The 18,662-nt window shown below is 40.2% G+C and overlaps 1 protein-coding gene across 3 annotated transcripts in view; it reads left to right on the forward strand.

Moving 5' to 3' along the window:
• Window positions 1-18,662, forward strand: part of FMNL2 (formin like 2) — a 311,696-nt gene that overhangs the window by 228,840 nt on the left and 64,194 nt on the right. For all 3 annotated transcript variants that reach the window (XM_065881114.1, XM_065881116.1, XM_065881115.1), the window contains exons 7-9: window positions 7,472-7,580; window positions 11,003-11,079; window positions 12,858-12,951. In XM_065881114.1, the coding sequence (XP_065737186.1) occupies window positions 7,472-7,580; window positions 11,003-11,079; window positions 12,858-12,951 (280 nt within the window). The remainder of the gene's footprint in view (window positions 1-7,471; window positions 7,581-11,002; window positions 11,080-12,857; window positions 12,952-18,662) is intronic.

Consider the following 18,662-nt stretch of genomic DNA (forward strand, 5'->3'; position numbering starts at 1 on the left):
TATTTTTTTAAACCATATTTTATCCATATTTGTCCATTCATCTGTTGGTGGACATTTAGGTTGTTTCTACATCTTGACTTTTGTGAATAATGCTACAAGGAATAGGTGAATGCAGATACCTCTTCAAGATTCTGGTCTCAGTTCTTTTAGATAAATACCCAGAAGTGGGATTGCTGGATCATTACGTACAGAAGTTCTCCTTTTGTTTGAGGAACCTCCATACTGTTTTCCATAGTGGTTGTACAACTTGCATTCCCACCAACATGTGCATGAGTTCTAATTTATACACATTCTTGTCGACACTTGTTTTTCTTGTCTTTTTTGGTAATGGCCATCTGAGAGGTGTGAGGTGCTGTCTCATTGTGGTTTTGATTTGCATTTCCCTGATGATTAGTGAGCATTTTTAATATACCAGTTGGCCATTTGTATGTATTCTCTGGAGAAATGTCTGTTCAAGTCCTTTGCCATTCTTTAATTAGATGATTTTTGTTTGTTTTTGCTATTGATTTGTGGGAGTTTCTTGTATATTCTGGATATTAAGGCCTTATCAGGTATTTGGTTTGCACATATTTTCTCCCATTCCACAGGTTTCCTTCTCATTCTGTCTCCTTTACTGTGCAGAAGCTTTTCCATTTTGTGTAGTCCCACTTGTCTGTTACATTCCTAAACCTAAGGAACTAGTTCAGAGTTACTATAGCTTTCTTTTAGATTCTCTTACAATGAATGGTAGTTTAAGCATAGCAAAACATGGCTCTAACCAGAACTCCAATGAACATTGTATGTAATTCAGGCTATGAATATGTACCTGGCAAGAGAAGTTCCTGTGTATTTAATCTGTGGTCAAGCAGATCCAAGAGAGCTACTTCCCCAGGTTTCCTTTGCAAACCTCTATTCTTTTTGCCTTCTGGAGTCCAAAATTCAGGTTTTACTTGCCTTGACATTTCTTAGAAGAAGTCAACTGGTTGATCTCACTAAACAGTCATTCTGACAGGTTTTCAAACAGAGATATATATTTTTTTCTGCATAGCACCTGCTGCCAGTACTGTGCAGGTCGAGGTGCTCACAACAGGCTCCTGGACAGATAGCGCAAGTGTCACTATAGTACTAAACAGAACACATTGTATAGGTTTCTTAAAAGATATTTGCAACAATTGCTTAGTTTTTTGTGCCTCTTACTCCTACTAGCATTGACTATAACTTCATTTATTATTATTTCATGAAACTTATAACCACTGGTTATAATTAATACTGGTTAATACTGGTTAAAATTAATACTGGTTAATACTGGTTATACTGGTTAAAATTAATACAAGTGGTTAGAGTCATTTCTCTCTGGTTTTGATCTGAAGTCAGTGTTGCCATCTGTTTGTTTCCATGTTCATAGAACTTGGTGAATTCTACCTGGCATCTCTTCCAAGATAATGTCTTGTCTTTGAATTATGAGGGCAACGTTTAGTTTTCATTCAGTAACAAGATAGCAGGCAGTTCTGCTATGGATGGAGAAGAGGGCCTGAGAAATTTGGTGGTGTTTCTGTCAAAATGACCTCTCAAAAAACAGGATTTTCTTACAACCCTTGAGACCTCAGAAAGACAGCCGTAAATATCCCTTCCCCGTTCCCTTTCCTACAAATGGCAGGAGCACCAAAAATTAGACTCAGGGCTGTTTTCTGCCTCTGGGAAACCCCTCTTTTGTGTCCACGGATCCAGAGCCTCAGAACTCTGCTTGCCCGTCTGGCGGAGGAAAGGTTCTCGGACAGAATTTAGTGCCCCCATCCCGTGATCCAGGCGTTGGGCCACAACCTCTCTGTAAATATGTCATTTCCTGTTTATTCATTTGGAATCTGAGGTAGTTCTCTGATCCTGACATCTTGGGGAACGACCCCGCATCACCAGAGAAACATAATTGTTGCAGCACCTTGTTTGACTGTTCCCTTTAACTTGAAGGAATTGTTAACGTGTATTCAGAATGAGTACGTTACTCAGGATCTCTAAGTGTCTGTTATGGAATGTCACTGAAAATGGTGGAGTACAGGATCCATCAAAGCAGTGAGAAAACTGGCAAAACCTGCCAGAATCAACTTTTTCAGAACTGTAGAGATTAAAGTCTTGTAACAATCTGGGGAGCATCTATTCAGGATAAACAACTGAATCTCAGAACAGCTGGCTTTGTGAGATTTTAGCTTGTGCTGTTTTTCCTCTCCAGATCCACAGTCGCCTCAAAAACCAATAGTTCCGTAATCACAGTGCAAACCATCAGTGTGGTAGGCAGTGGAGAGGGGGCAGAATGGACTTGAAGGTCTTTCTAAGCCCCTCTTCTTCCTGCTTCTACATTAAGCTGTGAATGTACCCTGAGATTTGAGAACTGCTAGTGAAGAAGCCAATTTCAAGTCTTAGCTGAGGGAACATACCCCATTAACTGCTGACGACATCTAGGATCACTTAAGACATATTAGATAGGGCAGGACTAGAGCTTATCTGCCTCAGTCATCCGTAGGAGACCACAGGGCAACTATTGCTGCCTCCCACTGGGGCCTTTTGAATATATCACAGTGAACTGGGGGCAGTCTCCACCTGTCCTGTTGGCTCTGTTTTAGTTGTTTCCAAATAACTTCAGGAAGAAACCATCATAGTACTTGGTTTCACTGTATGTAATTCTGTAATGGGACACATGCCAACGGTATTCGTTTTCCACAGAAGCACCCATATCTTCTACTGAGTCACTGATGTAATCCCTGTGAAGCGCAGGTCTTTGTGGAAAGTTGATTCAAATAGCCAAAGCGGGATGATCAGTGCTTGTGAAAGGTGAAGGTAGCTTAGCCTACAGGGCTGTGACATAGAACCGGAGGCGGCCTTATCTACCCTTTTAAAGATAATGCACTGCATCATATGTACTTGTGTTAACATGACCATGCAGCAGCACCTTGTACACACAGTGTTTGGCTGTGATGACACATCTCATCTGAGCTGTTTGCATTTTTAATTGGTGATGGATCATTGCTGTGAAATTCCAGCCCTGCCTAAGTGGGTCAGTGTGACTCATACATTTGGTAGAGATTTGTGGCACTAATCAGTTAACCTCATCTGTTTTCTCTGGAAACTGTTAATCATTGTATTCAGGTCGATTGGCATCCAGGTGGATGTGTGCAGCACCAGGGAATAGGATTTTAAAAGCTTAGCTGTTCTGATGATACTTGGTTCTTTTGCTGCCTGTGTTGTGGTGGAATTGGGGCTCTTCAGAGAAACCCTCAGCTTGGCTTTCCACTTAAGGACCAGCTCTCTACTTAAGAGGCCTTTAGGAAACATTCTTCTATGGGGTAACTAAAGTGGGAAAAGCATTATCATCATACGATCTAGTTAGCTTTCTGTCTTTAGATGGATGTAAACCTAAACCACCTGTAAGGGTTTGTTTTTTGTGCAACATTTTTTTTCTTTATTTGGAAAGTAATATACATTAATTGTAGAAATTTTTCAATATAGATAAAAATAATGAATGGAAGTGTCTTGTAACTCCCCTGTTCAAAGACTCATGAGATGGTGTGTTTTAAATCTGTGTTAGTAATATTTCATGTTCAATTATGTTCATTTATGTCACCTTTCTGATGCTCATCCCACAATTTTGTCCATTCCTTTTATACTTACTTCTTGAATTAGAGCCTCATTTAAAAACAACTTTCATATGCCTAAAGACAGTTACTAAGAGTAGGTCTGTCTTATTAACTCAGTCAAATATGGCTTGATTGAGAAAAGGTTATATGAGGATTTTAAGTATCTTGCTTTGCAAAAAAGTGTTCTCGTTTGAGGTGTTATCACTCCACCATATTGTGCTGTGCAGGTGTGTGTACTATTACTGAATTCATTTTACACGTTAGAATGTGCATGCCGCAGAAGGGGTGGGCTGGTGTGGACAGAGAACATCTTAATACAGGGGCTATCGATATCACCTCTTGCTTCCTAAACTAGATGGTGGCAGAAGCAACATCTTCATCTTTCATTTTCCCTTAGCACTTAATAAAGTTTAGCATGAACAGTAGATGCTTGGTAAAATCCACTTTGGACCTTAAACACTAGGTTTGGTTTGATTTCCTGTGGTTGGTAGAGAGCACCAGAGGCCAGTTCTTATAGATTGCTTACCTCGTCCAGGTGTCCTTGTGGAAAGTGGGTATGTAGTAAATTGTTAGTCCTAATTCTGTTAGCTAAGTTGGGGGATCTAGTAAAACTAGCGCCATGGGGATGTGTTCTTTGGATAGTATCAACATTGTGCATTGGAGCTGAATTTAAAACATGTTCAAAAAGAAAAAAGGTAATAAATTACTCAGATGACAACTAAAGCAAATAAACCAAATATTTAATTACATAAATTGTCAAATTCCACAAAATGTTCATGCTGAAGAGTAGATTAATATACACGCCAACCCATGACACAGTCCCTAAAATTTAGCCTTGGAGGTTTAAGGTGATCCTCAGTTAAGGTGTTTGCAAATACTTTGTGTTTGCCAAAGAGTTGTGAATTAATTAGGAGTGCATTTTCTTAATTGGGGAAAAATTTTTAGATGAGAATTCCAAAATATAGAGCAAAATTTCCTATTAAGTTAAAAATCAGGGCTTCCCTGGTGGCGCAGTGATTGAGAGTCTGCCTGCCGATGCAGGGGACATGGGTTTGTGCCCTGGTCTGGGAAGATCCCACGTGCCGCGGAGCGGCTGTGCCCGTGAGCCATGGCTGCTGAGCCTGCGCGTCCGGAGCCTGTGCTCCGCAATGGGAGAGGCCACAACAGTGAGAGGCCCGCGTACCGCAAAAAAACAAAAACAAAAACAAACAAAAACTGTAATGCTATGATTTTAAATACAAGTTCAAATGTTGCCTTTAATGCTCACTGTATTTTTGTATAAAAAATATTGTATTTTGTATATTGTATCCTCCAAAAATTAGAGGAAGATTAATCTTATATTAAATATCGTTCACTTTAGAAAAAAGCTTAGCTCTGTTGCTTTTAAGTATAGAGTATCATTAATAAAATACACATTTTTATTTATTGTTATCTTATGTATTATGTACTTTCTAAACTCCCTTAATATTGATAAGTATGCATGTGCTTTTTCATATTAAATGCATTTCAAATATTGATCCAGAAAATTGATTTGAGATTAACCACCTATTAAAACGAATACTAGCCTTTTGTGTTACTATTTAGTAAGTAGGATATTAGAATCAATTTTTAGTGGTTTCTGCAAATAATGTTAGTAATGGCAAAGAAATTTTGTCTTCTTAGGAAGAGTTTTATTTCAATATAGCTGAAGTTGTGGGTTAATAAGTAAAAGGAAGGAACTGCTATGTTACTTTACACCTCTTAGGAAGCATCATTAAATGTGTACATTTGGTCTACTTGCTGGAATCGTTAAATTTTATTTGGAAGTGATGCAGAAGTATGTGCCTGTGTGATGACCTGTCCCATCTTCTTTAAAGAGTAATTTGCTTTGGCCAGTCCATCTTCTGCAGTCACTGCTGCACATAAATATAATTTAGCAAAGGATGATTGGTTCCCTTGGTAATACCTTTTCTTTTTTCAAGCTTAATCTTAGATGACTTTGTTTTATGCTAGCAGCCATTGCTTTGTTAGAAATGAGAACTAAAGAAATACAAACCTGAGGTTAAAATAAGAAGGGCAGAGGAAGGGAGAGACCTTTGGGTGTAGATTAAGCAGACCAGGGATTCTTGGGTCAGACAGATCATGTAGTTGTTTGAAGGGGCACCGGTCCCTGTGAGACTTCTGTCCGGTGTGTTAGCCGTCATGCTCGGGCTAGGGTTATGGCTGAGTGACATTTTTTTTTTTTTTTTTTTTTTTTTGCGGTACGCGGACCTCTCACTGTTGTGGCCTCTCCCGTTGCGGAGCACAGGCTCCGGACGCGCAGGCTCAGTGGCCATGGCTCACGGGCCTAGCCGCTCCGTGGCATGTGGGATCTTCCTGGACCGGGGCATGAACCCATGTCCCCTGCATCGGCAGGCGGACTCTCAACCACTGCGCCACTAGGGAAGCCCCAGAGTGACATCTTTTAAAGTTGTATTTTAGATGTTGAAATTGGGCTTATAACATTCAAATCTGCATGTGTTTCCTTAACTTTGTTTTGCACTCAAAACTGGATTAGGCCGCCTTCCATTGCTGAATTGTTATTTTCCAGTGTGAATAAAGCAGGAGTCCTCAAGCAAAGCATTCTTCTTTAAAAGTAATGTGAGCAAACCAGGTTTTGCACAGTCTGGTATATTGAGGCCAGTGACTTACCAAGGTGCTTTTCAAAAATGTATTTGGCGTATTAGTAGGCTTGTGTGAAAGAATCATCTTTCTTCTGTTTGATGGTTTTTGAATAGAAAATGTAAAAGAGCTGCTCAGCTGAACAGTTGGAGACCTGTCAATTCAGTTTTCAAATCTTAGCCTGCACCTGTGAGACTTTTGAAAGCAGTTAGTATTAATTATGCCTTCTTTAAAAATGTTTAATTAGCTTAATTCAAGGAGAAGGAAGGCCTATAGCTTCTTTTGTGGAACATTTCTGTCATTGACTCTGTGGGAAAGTAGTTGACAACTTTTGAAATTTGCTTTCATTTCAGGCTTGGAGTTGCAGAGAAAACTTATCTGTTTCCCCTCTGAAGCAGTCATTTAGAGCTCATAACGAAGCCCTCAGTATTGTCATCTTTCTACTTGCCCCATCTTACACTGTCACTGCTTTATGACTTGCAGGTTCTCATAAATCTGCAGAAAGGAGAACTAAGGCTTAGCAATGTAGGGTCTCCAGAATGAACCCTAATGTTGAAACATCCTAACCCTTTGAAATGTCAACATATTTCCATCTCAGTTTCAGCTGCCATACCAGGCTTTGAGTGAGGGATCAGGCTGTGGAGGCATTTGTATACTATTTAGGTTTTGCGTACTATTAAGGTTCAGTATCACAGGCTGATATCACAGTTGCTAATATATGACCTTGCCTAGGTTTAAACTCTGAAGCAGGAACTCCTGATAACAGTGATGGGAAGGTGCTGTTAAAATTGGGTCACATGATAGGAGGTCTACCTATTAGCTGAGCTCTACCCCTTCACTTGTTTAAATATGCAATCTGTATGCCTGTTGTCTCAAATCACCTCTGCAAATCTGGCTTGGCCTGCTGATTAGAGCCTGGATTGTTGGTTAGTCTCATGTATAGTCTGATTCATTATATGCAGTGAGTGGAGTTCTTTCACTGTCCGTGGGTATATTGCCTGACAAGATGATAGCCAGTACACAGAACTGTGTAGGCCTCATAGTCTACAGAAACAGCTTTGTGGTGATGGGGTGGTTGGTGGTGATGGGTTACTTAGTGGTGGTTTGACCAGCAATCCTCATTTAGCTGTAGGTACAAGTAGAGAACAGTGTCCATTTTTAAAGTCATCTGCCTCTGCTAAGAAAGTAATCTATAGCTTTATAGAAATTTCCCTTTTTATTTGTAGATATAATACTTTGCCAAGCAGAAGAACCCTGAAAAATTCAAGATTAGTGAGTAAGAAAGATGACGTGCATGTCTGTATCATGTGTTTACGTGCCATCATGAATTATCAGGTATGTTTCTGTTTATAATCCTTTAAAAAAATCTGAATTCATCAGGCTCAGATCTTGTTCTCTTTGGTGACTTTGTATTATTTCTATTTGAAGTAAATAGCAGGATTTAATGAAATTCTATTAAAAAAGAAAGGTCTAGTTCATTCTAGTGCTCATAATTCATTGCCCTTATATTTTAATTAGCATTTATAACTTACAATGTATTTAAGGGAAGACATTTTCCTCTTATAATGGCAAGCTTGTCTAGATTACTTGGTAAATGTTTGTGACTATTAAAGACAGCGTAAGCCACTGGTTGTGGGCAATAATGGAACAGCTTTAGGACCCTAGGAATGATAGACTCTCACATTGGACAGGTCATTGCTTCTCAAAGGGTTATATGATAAATAGGCAAGGAGTTATAATTACTGTGTATTGGACCCTGTGGTTGCTGATCTTCGTAAGAAACACTTGGAGGATTCTTGGTAGAAGTGCAGAGTCCTCCTTAGAGGTTATCCCCACTCTGAAAAACAGTGGGAGCAACTAACTACAGTGTGTGGGATTAATCCTAACCACAAAGTGGGAGTTAGAGCCTGAAGTATCTAGGGTGAGCTGACAGGGTCAAAAGTATAGTTGTAAAAGCAAACCAGGGCTGAGAATTAGATAAACATTGTTCACATCAGAAAATAGGGTTTGATTTCCATTGAAACGGATCCTATAGATGGGTCCAAGTAGAAATGGGTGGTAAATGCATAGGTCAGTATTAGAGTTCAAACCCAACATAAGCATGCCAAACTGAATTTAAGAAGGGAAACATGCATTTATTCTTTCAACTGATTAATATTTTTTGAACATTTCCAGACAGACCCTGTTCTAGGCACAGGGAATACAGCATCAAATAAATAAGTGCCCAAGGGAACTTACTCTCTATTGAGGGGAGACAGATGGTAAACAATTAAATTGGTAAACTATATAGCATTCCAGATAATAATAGTGATGAAACGAAATAAAAGCTGACATTTAAATAGTGCTTCCTAAAGTCTAGTACTTTTAAACCTACTACTTAATTTGAGCCTCATAACAGTCCTGTGAGATTGGTAATATTACCCTCGCCATTTTACTGATGAGGAAACTGAAATACAGAGAAGTTAAGTAATTTGCCCAGGATCACATAGCTAATAAATGGTGGACTCAGATTTGAACCCAGGAAGACTGCCTCCAGAGAACTACTACTTAGTACTATAGAAAAAATAATCAAGAAATAAGAATAAGTGCAGGAAATGTGAGTTCAGTTTTAAATAGGCTAGCAAGAAAAGTGTCATGGAGAAGATAACATTTATGTAAAACTAGGATGAGGGAACAAGGTAAGGAATATTAAGGGAAGAAAATTATAGGCAGAGAGAAGGGCAAGTGCAAAGTCCCCGAGGCAGGAATAGGTCTGATGTACTGAAGACACAGAAAGGAGGTCAGGTTGGCTAGATCAGAATGAATAAGAGGGAGAGAAGTAGAAGATGAAATCTGAAGTTACAAGGGGGTCCTGATTATGCAGGGCTTTATAAGCCAATGAAGGGACATTGGCTTTGCTGTGATTAGAAAGCTATTGAAGGTTCTGAGGAAAAGTGTGACTTAATCTGACACTTGAATTTAACATGATCCCTCTGACTTCTGTGTTAGGAATCACCCTGGGGGGCAAAGACAAAAGGAAGTAGACCTTTTAGGAGGCTGTTGCATTAATTTAGGTGAGTGTTGATGGTGGTATGGACCAGGAGAATAGAAGTAGAGGTGATGAGAGGTGGCCAGATTCTGGTTTCGTTTTGGTGGTAAGGACACTAGCAGTCCTGGGTGCCTCGAAGATGGAGTTGCCGTCTACTAAGAGATGGGGAAGGCTGCAGGGTGAGCAGATTTGGGAGACCTGATTAGGAGTTCAGTTTGGGGGATGTTAACTTTGAGGTGTCCATAAATATCCAAATAGAGATCTTAAATAGGGGTCGGATATGCCAGTCAGGAGTTCCAGTCAGGAGTTCAAGATCTGGAGGTCTGGGCTGGAGATAAAAGTTTGAGAGTCAGTAGATGGTATATAAACCCAGGGGAGTGAAGGAGATCAGCGGGGATAGACAGAGAAGCAGAGAGGTCCCAGATAACCCTGGGGCACTCTGTTTAATGTCAGAGAGATGAGGAAAAACTAGCTAGAGAGACTGAGAAGCAGCCAGGGAAGTAGGAGCCAAACACAGGAAGTATTTCATGGAGCAGAGAGTGGTCAGCTGTGTCTGGTGCTGCTGCCAAGTCAGGCAAGATGAAGAGTTGGCCATGGGCTCCAGCAAAGTGCCCGTCATTGCTGGTACAGTTGCATTGTGGTGTTGGGGATGAAATCCCTGACGGAAGTGGTGTCAAGAGAGAATGGGAGGAGAGGAATTGGAGACCACGAGTGGTTGGAGTTTTGCTGTAAAAGAATAGCAGAAAAATGAGAGAGTGGCTGGACACTGGTTGTTGGGTCAAGAGAGATTTTGTTTTTGTTGTTTAAGAAAGGAGAATTTGCATCATGTTTTTACGCTAATGGTAGTGAATCAGAGAGGGAAAAATAATAATGGGGGAATGGGAGAATCGCTGGAGCATATACTGTTCTTGAGTAGGTTGGAGGGAATGTGATCAAGAACACTCAAGTCGGGGGAATGGCCTTAGATGGAAGTGTGGAGAGTTCATCTTTAGGAAGAAGTGAGGAGGGAAGACACAGATCTGTGTGGGTGGATTGACGTGGTGGTGGGAGCTTTTGGAAGTTTTTTTTCTGATTGCTTATGTTTTCTCGGTGTAATTGGAAATAAGGTCATGAGCTGAGAGTGAGTTTGGAGAAGGAATAATTCCTCGATTTGGCAGAATCAAGAATGATTCTTGATCCCATTATTGAACTCGCTTCATTTTATAGAAGGATAAGTTACCACGCCTCAAAGCAAGGAAGGTTCTCCTAGGCTTTTGGTCTCGATAACCATTGCCAAGAGAAGGGACCAGAGGTGGTGGTTGTCAACGCTGGCTGCACAGTGAAGCTGCTTAAAAAATTCAGATGCCAGGGCTCCATCCTTGAGATTCAGAATAAATTGACCTGAAGTGGGTCCTGGAGAATTGGTGTTTTGTTTTGTTGACTGTTCCAGGTGATTTTGCCAAGCGGTCAGGATTGAGAATCACTGGCCCTGGAGCCTTTTCATCATTTTAATGAAGAGACACATATAGTTTATTCATGGAGAATAGGAATATGGTACCTTGATAATAACATCATTCCTGAAATTTTTCATAGAGAAATATGTGCAGACACTGATGTGCTAGAGACATAAGTGCATTTATGATGGTATAAAATCACATTAGGTAGAAACTTCAGGTTTTTGTTTTTTAATCAGCATTGACAGTCCTCTCAATTAACTCCTAATGCTTTGTTTTTTCCACATCCATTTCAGTATGGTTTCAACATGGTCATGTCTCATCCACATGCTGTCAACGAGATTGCACTAAGCTTGAACAACAAGAATCCAAGGTAAGCATGACCTTTTTTTTTTTTTTTTTTTTTGTGCGGTACGCGGGCCTCTCACTGTTGTGGCCTCTCCCGTTGCGGAGCACAGGCTCCGGACGCGCAGGCTTAGCGGCCATGGCTCACGGGCGCAGCCACTCCATGGCATGTGGGATCTTCCCGGACCGGGGCACGAACCCGTGTCCCCTGCATCTGCAGGCGGACTCTCAACCACTGCGCCACCAGGGAAGCCCAAGCATGACTTTTTAAATTAAGATTGTCGATAGACTCCCTGGCTAAGTAGAATTTTCTTTTCAGCTATGTTACAGTTTTACAACTGGTGACAACTCTGGCCCTGTCTTCAAGCTTTCATTCCTCTTGAGGCCTGGTTCTCAGCATCCTTGCAAATTTAGAGCATGAAGCTTCCAGGTTGTCAGGACTGGGGCCAGGAGAGTCTTGATACAGACTTAGCCACACCACTTTTTGCTGAAAGCTAACTAAAACTACTACCGCTTGTCTACACTTCATTTGCAGCCTTTACATGTGTAGCTTTTATTGCCAAACCAAAAGAGAAACCCAAACAAAACAAAAATAACTGCACGCAGATTTCTTTTCATATTCACTTTCCTATATAGGCAAGTGCCATATATTATTCATTTCACAGATTACCTCTAGAAGCTTGTTTTCATCAATTTATTTTGGTTAGTGTAATGCACTTTCCATTCTAGTGCATTTCTGCATTTCACACTGTTACTCCCTTTTATCAGACCTCTCTGATAAGACTGCATATGTGAAAACTGCTAATTCAGCTGAAAAATATGATTATAAATTAGATCCTTGCAATGCAAACCCTAAATCCTATTTAAATGTTGGATTTTATTATTCATACTTCCCCAGATTAACGCTTTTGCAACTTTCTGATTGCTTCCTTAGTTTACTAGAATCCCAAGTAGTCATGCTTCTTTGTCACTGTCTTCCACTGAGGGAAGTCATTATTCATTTTTCTTAAGACAATTGATATTGTGGATTGTCAGAATGATCTTTGTTTAGAGGTTGGCAATAGCTTTTATTCCAGAAAAAAGATGAAATACTGAAGTAATCGTACTCTGAAGTAACAATGCTGTCCTTGACATTGTATTTGAAAACTTAGATTGTGTCTCTAAGGTTTTTCTAAAAATATTTCAGACGGAGTTTTATTTTCTTGAGTCAGAGAAAATATTCTTGTATTGGCACAGCTGTAAGCCTAGCTCCTTTCAGATCTCCTGTGTGGGAAGAAGTGATGGAAGCTTGCATTATTGTGGGGATTTTTATGGAGCCATTGCAGATTAGCAGATTTGCAACGTAAGGTGTTGATTTCCGTTGATTTTGAACTTTTTCAGCAAATGTTTTATCTCTGACTCTAGAACCAGAGAAAGTGTTTAACCAATGGGTGGTTTTACTGAATATTCTCATGTTTCCTGTTGTCTTTAGCTCATTAAAAATACTTTTTCAACCACATTACACTGAGTCACTTGATGATAGGACTAAAAGACTTAATCTTCCCATAATTAATTTTCATTTGTGAGTAATTTGTAATCTTGGGAGTAGGGAACATGCCTTCCAAACTTGCTACCCTAGATAAGCCACATGTATAGAAGTTCATAAAGGTTTTAAAATGTATGTGCTTTAATATAACTATGCCTTAATGAGTAAAAGTTTAAAAAAATACAGGACAAATATTATCATATTCATCTTGGAAGGAACAGCAGACTCATCGTTCATTCAATTCCACTGATGTGTGGTTTTTTTCCTTCTTGTTTTGACAGAACAAAAGCTCTTGTCTTAGAGCTGTTGGCAGCCGTTTGTCTTGTCAGAGGCGGGCATGAAATCATTTTATCAGCATTTGACAACTTTAAGGAGGTAGGATATTCTAGTTTTAAAAAGAATGCTCACACAAACATATTTGGACATCTTTGAACAGAATGATTTGCCTTTTGTGTGTGTGTGTGTTATTGAGATAGAATTGACATACAACATATTAGTTTCAGATGTACAACATAGTAATTTGATACTTGTATATATTGCAAAATGATCCCCACAGTAAGTCTAGTTAACATCCATCACCATGATTTACCTTTTTATTTATTTTAGGGCCTAAGGGGTATAATAGTGAATTTTCTAAGATGTCACTGAGGGAGAAGTAATGAACCTAGTCTAAATAAATGGATGCACTAAGCTGTTTTTGGTGTCCCATTTCTAAGAAGAGCTAAAAACTATTTGCAGGGCTCATTTTCCTTTAGAGAACACAGAATAGACAAGTTTGAAAACTGGTTTTGTTAAATGTATGTTGTTTTCATATGATTGTTACTTGAGCATCCACCTTGTAAATTTTACGAACTCTTTCATCATAGTTACTTTCCTCAAATCATATGTGTGATCACTGCTTTGCTGGATGCTATGAGAAATCACTCAAATAACTACAGACACTGATTTTAGCAGTCTGTAATCTTAATCAGGTGATCTTGTCACAGGAAAACAGTAAACCAATGGACATGCATGATTGAAATGGAAACTAAATGACTACAAAAGAAGAAACAATTACACATAGATAATATGCGACCAAGAATTCTGAACCAAAGTATCAAGGCATCACAACTGAACTCATAGCCAGTTTCTCTTGGTGGTGGTGTGCAGCCTTACATAGCCAAGAAGGGTGCCTGCTAGCTCCCCTGTAAGTGTCTAACATCTGAGGCTACTTTGCGGTGGGACATGACCAAAGTAATTGAAGGCACATGGAGCCCCAGATTACAATAGCGTCGGCCAAGTTGTGCCTTTCCCTGGCAATCCCATTTGATTCCAGATGCTTTTGGATTAAGACCCCAACTGGGTTAAAATCTAGATCTCAGGGGGACTTCCAGACCCCCTCTCATCTTTCCTGGGAATCTCTGGAGTAGAACTCAGCTAGTATTTATTGAAGACCTCCTATGTGCCTGGGGCTGTGCCAGGTATACACATGAAATCATTTGGTTCTTACAGATAAATGTTAATATCTCCATGTTATAGAAGAATAAAATTTCAAATACATTATTTGCTCATGGTCCCATGGCCAGATAAGCAGCAGAGCCAGGATTAAGATTTGGTGCTGCTGACCTTGAACTTTTGTTTCCAGTGACGTTTGGTCCCCATTGTGTGTGAATCTCCTGAGACAGGACCTAGGAGCCTATCCCCTTAATTGGACTCACTACCCCAGCTGAAGGATGTACTAGTGAGCGACCCATAATCCTTTACGTGGGCTGGCAAGCTTCAAAGATACGTCAGTCAACAGGGGAAACAGTCCTCCTGCCCCTTTATTTGCATTGCCTCCTTCCCCTGCAGTCACTGCCTTTAGATTTTGATATCATCCATTTTGCTAATGCCAACCATGGACAGAGCCAAATATTGTCTTTTTATGTATTCAGCCTTAGTAGTGAAAAATATTCGGGTTCTAAGAAAATGATGAAGAATAGTAGTGATTCTTTAAATTCATATTCTGGCTTCCAAAACAAATAGAGTCTTTAGAGATAAGAGTGTGTGAGTGCTTGTCTGTGAATGTTTTTATATATCATTTACAGGACATAAAACTTATATTTATAAATAAGGAGATATGTGGGTGGATGGGTCTAAAATGAAAGTAAAACAGCATGTGAAGCTAATATAACTCCCACATCTTTATCATTAGATCATATTTTGAACATATCACATGCCAAATCTTTTCCACACTGGAAGCACTTACCATACAGTTATCAGTGACCCTTGTTATAATAAAAGTCATATTATAACAAGCAACTGATTATACTGCAGGTCAAATTCTGTCCTAAAATTATAATTGTATAGAATCAGTGTTCATTAAAGCCAGTAAATCACGAGATGAATGTTAAATTGGTTTTCTCTTAGATAAGGTAGAGTGCCTTTCTTATGCATAATAGGCACAGAAATACTTGCAGGATTGAGTTTTAACTATCTGGTGTCAGAATTGTATATGGTTTAGCCATTTAGGGCATTGCGTGTGCTTAGTTGAAAAAACAAGAAGAGTTATCCTGCTAAATCTAATAGTTGGCTAATAGTAAAGAGGACTAAATTTTGAATTTAGAGCTTTAACCAAAATCTCCCTCATTTCTGGAATTTCTTGTGAATGATGGTGGGTGTTTAAGTTCTGATTTCTCCTTGGACTGGCAATTGCATCTCAGAAAACAAACCATGTCACGTGGGACAGGGGACACGGACAGAGCTGGTTCTGTGGGTGCTCTTGGCTTGCATTGACCTCAGGCTGTGGTGTTCATGTAGACAGGCCAGGAAAAGGATTATTCTAATAGCCATATGCAGGAGGCCAGGGCAGGAGCCCGTTCCTGAGAAACTGCATTCTTAGCGGTAGGTCAAAAGACATCCACTTATTTATCTGTTCAATGTGAGGGTGAAAAAAGTTAGTGTATATTGACCTTGGTTTTTTTTTCTTTTTTTTTTTAATGTAATGCCACACAGAGACCAGCATCTTTTGAAGCTCTTCCTTTTCTCTTTTTCTCCTGTCTTTATGTGGTTTTTATTTTTCGTATACATCATAGTGAAGAGTATATTCTTTAATGATTTTAGCAAAATGTCAGTGGAATCTTTTGGGTTTAGAGAGGTTTGGGAGCCAGCTGTTCCTGATCAGGAAAAGTTGTCCTCACGATCTCAGATGCCTGTGCAGATAGGGTCTTGGTCAGTGAGAAATGCCCATTGAGCTGCCCATGGCCGAGAGAGCACCATACCAGCTACGGGGGTCCTAGGGAGTAGGGTCAAGGAAGAGTCTTTGCCCTCAAGAACATTGTTGTTAATTCTTTTATCCCATTTAGTAAGTGGGATTCCGTTCATCTCCTTAAGAAGGGACGAAGGGATTATCCCTGTTTTCACTGGGGGGACTGGTGTAGGGTGATGGTGGGCTTCAGTATCAGATATCAGTATCTATTTTGGCAGATAAAATAATGTGCATTAGAGTGCCAGACCCTTTGGGCTTGTATCACCGCTAGAGTGTAGCCAAGCATACTGCTGTAGTGTGGCACCAGATGCTAAAAGGATATTTAAGGACCACACATGTTAAGTATGTGGCACGATTGTTTTCCTCTCTGCTTCTTGAGCCAACAAATCCATTCTGTCCTATTTGACTACCACTAATTAATTCAAATTTAGATTAAAAGAAAGTATCTTTTAGCTTTTGATAGATTTTAATGTATGATTACATTAATTTCTCATATTTCAATTAATATTCAGAATCCCAACCAGTGTGGTTTTTTATGTTTTCACAAAGACATCTTATGCCATGTATCTTATAACATCTGTAGTACATATTTTAGAAAAATAGCACTTCCAATTTAATGGTATCTGATGGTGGGAAGGATATTAATCGAAGACCTTGCTTTTGGTGGTTTTGGGGGTTTGGGCCTAAGCCTGACATCACTGAGCAGGCACATATATCACCTCAATGTATATGATGATAAATGAGTTTTAATTACATAAATTTAGATAGTAAACTTGTACCAAGCATGGTTTGTAACATGCCTTAAAATGTTGAGTGTAGTGAGTAGTTGAAGACTAAACCTTTAGTCATCCATTATGCTCCTTGAATTCTTTTCCCTTAAAAAAATTTTTTTTTTCTTTTTTTTTTTTTGCGGTACACGGGCCTCTCACTGCCGCGGCCTCTCCTGCTGCGGAGCACAGGCTCCAGACGCGCAGGCCCAGCAGCCATGGCCCACGGACCCAGCCGCTCTGCAGCATGCGGGATCCTCCCGGACCGGGGCACGAACCCGTGCCCCCCGCATCAGCAGGCAGACCCCCAGCCACCGCGCCACCAGGGAAGCCCCCCAAAAAAATGTTTTTTTAAAATAAAGGGAATTAGCATATCTAATTGTGATGTTGAAACATCTCCCCATGAAAATTTGTGGTCCTGAATTGAGGACCAGGGTGAGAACAAGGAGTCATCCGTTTTTCCTTATTGGCTAATTTAGCCACAAGGAAGGACAGATTACCACCTTCCCTAAATTGATGCTTTCTTACTTACCTGGCAGTATATATTTATGAGCATTTGCTCTACCAGACAGAAAAAAGAATACGTTTGAAAGTAAAGATCGCTCTGTTGGTATTTGCATTAGTTCAGTGTCTTGTTTGCAACAGGCAGAAACTGACTCTAGCATACAGAAGAAAGGATTGATTGGAAGGATGTCAAGAAATGCACAGAGCTGACAAGAAGCCTGGAGAAACAGGCCTAGAAAATGGGCAGGCATTCCTAAAATGTGGCTGGACTCTCAGGCTGTGACCTTGAAGCCTAGCCGCCATAAACACTATTTGGGGTTCTGGTCATGCTTTTTCTTCTCTCTCAAATGACATGGGCCATAGCTTGCAATCTGCTGGGTCATAAAACTACACTTACTGGTTAAGGATCAACTGGCCCCATTTTGGAGTTAGGAACACTATATTTAATCCAGTTTCCCTTAAGAACCTTGAGGTCTCCTATCTAGACCTTACTCTCTTCAACTTTTCTTAGTCTTCCTACTTTTTTCTATTATATTCTTTGATATATCTGAGAAATTGCCTTTAAGAAAGTGTCCCCAAAAGTCTGCAAAAAAAAAAAAAAAAGCTTGGGGCTTCCCTGGTGGCGCAGTGGTTGAGAGTCCACCTGCCGATGCAGGGGACACAGGTTCGTGCCCCGGTCCGGGAAGATCCCACATGCCGTGGAGCAGCTGGGCCCGTGAGCCATGGCCGCTTAGCCTGTGCGTCTGGAGCCTGTGCTCCGCAACGGGAGAGGCCACAATAGTGAGAGGCCTGGGTAACGCAAAAAAAGAGTAGCTCACTGTGACACTAGTAATAAAACCCTCTGGAGACTTTGAGCTACCAGCTCCCCCAGGCAGCTGGGAGGTGCACCTGGAATTCATCAGGATTCCAGATCTATTATAACTGTGTTCTCATCTGCTTCCAAAATGGCAGCATCTGGCTTTAACAAATAAGCCTGAGGTCTGAGTTTGGTTATTAAAGGCCCAATGCCTTCCCACTTTCGACCTTTCAGCACAGATAGACGGAGCCTTGTGAAATGAGTCACTCAAGGCCACCAGCTCTCTTGTACGCAGCACTCTTGGCAGGAGCCATTGTTTTTTTCACGTATTGCTAGAAGGCTTCCTAAGTAAGCTGATGTGGTTTAGCTACTGGGCATCTGAAAGCACTTGTGCTACACATTATTACGTTGATTTAAGAAGGCCTGTCAAGTTTTATTTACAACGGGTCAAATTGGGCAGGAAGGAGAGCAGACATTTTGGTGTGCTTCCAGCATCCCTCAGAATCTAATCCCATCTAATCTAACCTCTCAAATATTTGAAGGGTGTAGAATTATAAATCCAGCACAAGCCATCCAGATAACTCATTCAGTGGTAAAATTCTCAACATAGAGGGCAGGGTACTTAGTTTTTTCAGTCTCTCATTGAACTATAAGCAATGTATTCTTTCAAATCTCAAACTCTGGGAGTGACAGTTCTAGAGCATGTGCCTATTTCACCTTATCAGGCCAGAATTAGATTGATCTAATTCACCTGGACTCTTCTCCGGCCAGTCCATCTTCCTAGGATTGGGAA

This window comes from Phocoena phocoena, chromosome 7 (genome assembly GCF_963924675.1).
Source record: "Phocoena phocoena chromosome 7, mPhoPho1.1, whole genome shotgun sequence".
NCBI lineage: Eukaryota > Metazoa > Chordata > Mammalia > Artiodactyla > Phocoenidae > Phocoena > Phocoena phocoena.